The sequence below is a fragment of the Anarrhichthys ocellatus genome, unplaced genomic scaffold, assembly GCF_004355925.1.
Source record: "Anarrhichthys ocellatus isolate YVR2014 unplaced genomic scaffold, GSC_Weel_1.0 scaffold599, whole genome shotgun sequence".
Classification (NCBI taxonomy): Eukaryota; Metazoa; Chordata; class Actinopteri; order Perciformes; family Anarhichadidae; genus Anarrhichthys; species Anarrhichthys ocellatus.
The window spans coordinates 20,439-25,476 of record NW_022280573.1 but is presented as its reverse complement, the minus strand read 5'-3'; the positions used below and the strand labels follow the sequence as shown (position 1 = coordinate 25,476).

Below are 5,038 nucleotides of genomic sequence, written 5' to 3'. Positions count from 1 at the left end.
GTAGTTAATAGTGGTAGTTAATAGTAGTTAATAGTGGTAGTTAATAGTGGTAGTTAGTAGTAGTTAATAGTAGTTAATAGTAGTGGTAGTAGTTTATATTAGAAAACTTTCACCAGAGAATGAATTGTGAGATCTGGTCCTGACGTTCAGATCTGAATCTCTTAGAATCGTAGTCAAAGGCTTCCTGTTAGTGTGTGTGTGGTTTCGTGTGTGTTTCCCTCTGATCTGGGTTAATAATAGTCCGCTTGTTGCTGCTCTGAAAGATGCAGATGGGGGTTCAATTTGTTGTGGTGAAGCAGCCGTCGTCAGGCCTCTGACCCCCCCCCCTTATGTGTTAAAGCTGCATTCTCTCTAGTGTCCACCAGGGGGCGACTCCTCTGGTTGTATAGAAGTCTATGAGAAAGTGACTCTACTTCTCTCTTGATTTATTACCTCAGTAAACATTGTAAACATGAGTTTATGGTCTCAATCTCTAGTTTCAAGATGGCGGACAAAACACAAACTAAGGATCCTCCTCACCTCGGGAATGTTTACCATCATTAACGGTTTTAATTTAGTCCACTATTTGATTGTCGCGCTTCAGGTTTCACAGCAGAGCTATGTTTAGACTCAGCAGAGCAGCTTCATTACTGCCACTAATAACAACAACAATCATAATGAACTCCATCACTTCGCTCCTCCACTGAGAGCTCAGCATGTGTCTCAGACTCAAAGTTCCGTCTCTTTTAGTCGTCGAGATGAATTCATTAAATAAAGTGTTGAAGGTTTTAGGAGAACGTGTTTGAAGCTACAGACTCAGTGTGAGTGCAGCTGCTCCCTCCTGTGGCCGTTTACCTGCATGTGTCACAATGTAGTTTAATATCATTTAATAAACGACCTTCATCTCATGTTTCCTGTGGTGAAGCCCCTCCCCCTTTGCATCACACGTGAAGCTGCTCCTGGACGGTTTAACGATCTCACATCTTTTATGTTTTCACCATCGTTTCTCCTTGTTTACATTTTTTGACCTCTGCTCTAAATACTACAACACCCATGAGCCTTTGCACTTGTTATGGTGATGTCAGAGGAAAACTTTGTCGTGGAAATGAAGCGATGTCAGCTGCAGAATGTGTTTTGGGAAGTTTACTGGGTTCAATCCCAGCATGCATTGGGCCGAAAGTCTGTCACATGACTTTGATGTTTTTAATTCTTGTTTTTTTTTAAGATTTAGGTTTCAGGATTTCAAACATCTAGAAACCTTTGGAAACACGTGACTCTCGACATTGTGATGTCAAATAAAGCAGATTAAGTTTATTTGATGCTTCACACAAAAGGAAAACTTGATGTTTCTCATTTTACGTAATTAACAATTATAGTTCTGAATGACATCGAACGACCAATCACAACCGTTCTGGATCAAGTTACCAAAGAACCAAAGCCGAGCCGAGAAAAACACCAAAAAAAAGGAAGATTTGGTTGTAAAAAGAAAAGCAACACGAGTTGAATGGAAATATTTTGTCTGAAAAACTGATGTCGGGAACAAACTGGTTCTTTGTCGCCATCTGGTGAAAATATTGCAACCCGAGAGTTCATTGGAAAACAGCTGTTTGACCAGAAACGTCTGAACTCAAGGTCCAGTTACGCTCTTCTGGAGCTTTAAACCACTTCTTCAGGGCTGAGTTCTGAGGAAGACTTTGAAATGGAGTCAAAAGCTCCAGAACCAGCAAATCAGTGGAATTTGAGTAAAGATTGTAACCGGACTGTTACGTCATGAATAATCGTGTCTCGTGCTTCTGTTTTCGTTTCAGTAAACGAGATAATCGACAGAGACATCTGCAGCCTGAGCAGCAGCGTCCAGCCCGACCAGTTGGACCAGTACCACGAGCTGGACCAGTACCACCAGTACGACTGGGAGCACAAGTCGTCCGCTGACGCCGCCTCGCCGTTCTGCGGAGGAGGAGCTCAGTGAGACGGGAGACGACCGCGACGCTTTATTCGCTTCTTCTTGGAGACAAAAACAACAAACGGTCACCGAACTGATCCTCAAGTGCCTGAACAACCAATCAGAAGCCTCCGACGAGTCCGCGGGCTCGAACTCATCAGGGCGTCACACGGCGGTTTCCTCAGGAATCTTTAGCGGGACTCGAACCCTCGCTAACAAACCAAAGACGTCGTCTTCTAGCTTTACTTGACTGAATTGTAAGAAACAATCAAAGGGCTGAAAGTCAACTTTACGTAATCAGAACAATGAGTGACGGCGTCACAGAGGCTGAAATAAAGACCTTTATTTATTGGCCGGTTAATTAAGGAATCTATTTTTGATACTCTGGATGTGATTCAGTAAGAAGCTCTTCAGACCATCATCCACTTCAGAGGCTGCTTTGACTCTCTGCACGGTTTACATTTCACATTAATGTTCAACTCAGATGTTTATGAAGCTTCACACACGGAGTTATAGAAATGTATCGTAAAGGTTGAAGTAAAAAGAACGTAAACGAGAGTCTGTGTTTTTATCAATGTGTGAGAGCTTCATCCACGTGTTCCTGGTCTCTGATCATGTTTCATTCTAAACAACCAATCAGAGGAGAGCTGGTAACGTTAGCAGCACCGCTAACGGCTAACCAACGGAGGTTCACTTCAGTTACATGATGATGCCTTCAGGCTCTGCTCAGTGAACATGAGTACTGGCTGAAGGCACATTATAACGTTATGATGAAGTGCAGTGATTGGTTCATGACAGGAAGTAAAGTTCTGTAGTATAAAGACGTAATTTCACTTAAAGTGATATTGATTCTTTTAGGAGTCTAGAATACGTCCACAGCAGTACATCTACTGTAGTAATACTCAGAGTATGTAGAAGTACTTCTAAACATCAGTACTGTCCCTTTAAGGCACTGACTCCGGGTTCTCAGAGCAGGTCGTGTTAACGAGCTGCAGGAATGTGATTAAAGAGTAAATCAGCTCTGAATCACACAGAGACAAACATTCAACACAAATACACTAAATAATCTGTTTTTATTCTGTTATAAAACAAACATTTAAAGGGGACACAATCCACGAGAAAGGCTGTTTAAAAAATGATCCGTTTGTGTTTTTAAAGATTATTATTTCTCTGAATATTGGTTAAAACACCACATGTGTCATGATTCTATTCATAGTGAGAATCTGTAGCAGCAGCTTCAGTATTGATCTGCTCGTTAAGGCGTAACTTTATCAGTGTTTCTCTGCGGCTCCTTTAACCACCACACCCAGCAGTGATGTCACAGTGTACTGGACTACACAGTGACATCACTGCTGCACGATGAGGTCTTCAAACACACGAAGACTTCCAGCCGCTGTGGAGACTCTTTGGCCCCTCAAAGGAACCAGAAGTGAAACTACCATCTTCACCGTCATCATTTAAAGAGCTGCTGGTCTGGGTCCGTCTGAACAGAGCAGAACTCCTCCACAGCTGATCCTGATGTCCAGCAGCTGTTCCTACAGGTGTAAACCAGCACCGTCCCAAACTCCAGCTCGGCCTCACCACCACCACCACCGTCCGTCCTCCGCAGCAGACTGACCAGAGCCGGCATCAGCTGCAGCTCGAAGGTCCTGGTTCCTCCACAGTTGCCGCATGTCGTCGTCGCCACGTCGGCCGGCGGCTCGGAGATGAAGAGCGGCCTCCCACCGCGACAGTAGCGCAGGATCTGCTGAGGACAGAGCGAGATCTTCTTCATGAACCTGGAGAAGATGGCGTCTCCGTGTCTGGCTCTCGTCTTCTCGTACTTCTCCTCCCCTCCTCCTCCTCCTCCTCCCCTGTCCTCCAGCTCTCCCACCGCCACGCCCTCCCTCCTCTCATACTCCCTCAGCAGCCGCTGGGCGTGCCGCAGGTCGTCGTCTTCCTCTCCGCACAGATCCGACTCGTCCACCACGCTGATGAAGAACGCCCGGAGGACGGGCACCTCCTCCTCCTCTTCCTCCTCCTGGGAGTCCACCAGACGGAGATCCTGAAGCTGGCTGCTGACGTCGACCTCACTGGCTGCTGAGGGGAAAAATAAACGGGTCAAAATGACCAAAAAGCAGTTCACCTGACGATTAAGATGCTCATCCATGTTATTAAACTACACGGTGAGCTCAGACACTGTGACTCATTCTGTTATTTAACAGAACTTTTAATTTTACGTCTACTATAAAGACGAGTATGTAAACAGATAAAAAGGGAATAATGTGTGTATATAGTATATATATATATACACATATACACTGCTCAAAAAAATAAAGGGAACACTTAAGCAACACATCCTAGATCTAAATGAATGAAATAGTCTTATTAAATACTTTGTTCTTTACATAGTTGAATGTGCTGACAATAAAATCACACAAAAATTATCAATGAAAATGAAATTTATTAACCCATGGAGGTCTGGATTTGGAGTCACACTCAAAATTGAAGTGGAAAAACACACTACAGGCTGATCCAACTTTGATGTAATGTCCTTAAAACAAGTCCAAATGAGGCTCAGTAGTGTATGTGGCCTCCACGTGCCTGTATGACCTCCCTACAACTCCTGGGCATGCTCCTGATGAGGTGGCAGATGGTCTCCTGAGGGATCTCCTCCCAGACCTGGCCTAAAGCATCCGCCAACTCCTGGACAGTCTGTGGTGCAACGTGGCGTTGGTGGATGGAGCGAGACATGATGTCCCAGATGTGCTCAATTGGATTCAGGTCTGGGGAACGGGCGGGCCAGTCCATAGCATCAATGCCTTCGTCTTGCAGGAACTGCTGACACACTCCAGCCACATGAGGTCTAGCATTGTCTTGCATTAGGAGGAACCCAGGGCCAACCGCACCGGCATATGTTCTCACAAGGGGTCTGAGGATCTCATCTCGGTACCTAATGGCAGTCAGGCTACCTCTGGCGAGCACATGGAGGGCTGTGCGGCCCTCCAAAGAAATGCCACCCCACACCATTACTGACCCACCGCCAAACCGGTCATGCTGGAGGATGTTGCAGGCAGCAGAACGTTCTCCACGGCGTCTCCAGACTCTGTCACGTCTGTCACATGTGCTCAGTGGAAC

General features: G+C 45.5%; 1 protein-coding gene across 1 annotated transcript; it reads right to left on the bottom strand.

Annotated features, from left to right (window-relative positions):
• Positions 1 to 2,977: 2,977 nt before the first annotated feature.
• LOC116376774 (programmed cell death protein 2-like) lies at positions 2,978 to 4,235 on the bottom strand. The gene has a single exon (XM_031838244.1). The coding sequence runs from the start codon at positions 4,068 to 4,070 to the stop codon at positions 3,375 to 3,377; it is 696 nt and encodes a 231-aa protein (XP_031694104.1). The 5' UTR covers positions 4,071 to 4,235; the 3' UTR covers positions 2,978 to 3,374.
• Between the last annotated feature and the right edge of the window lie 803 nt (positions 4,236 to 5,038).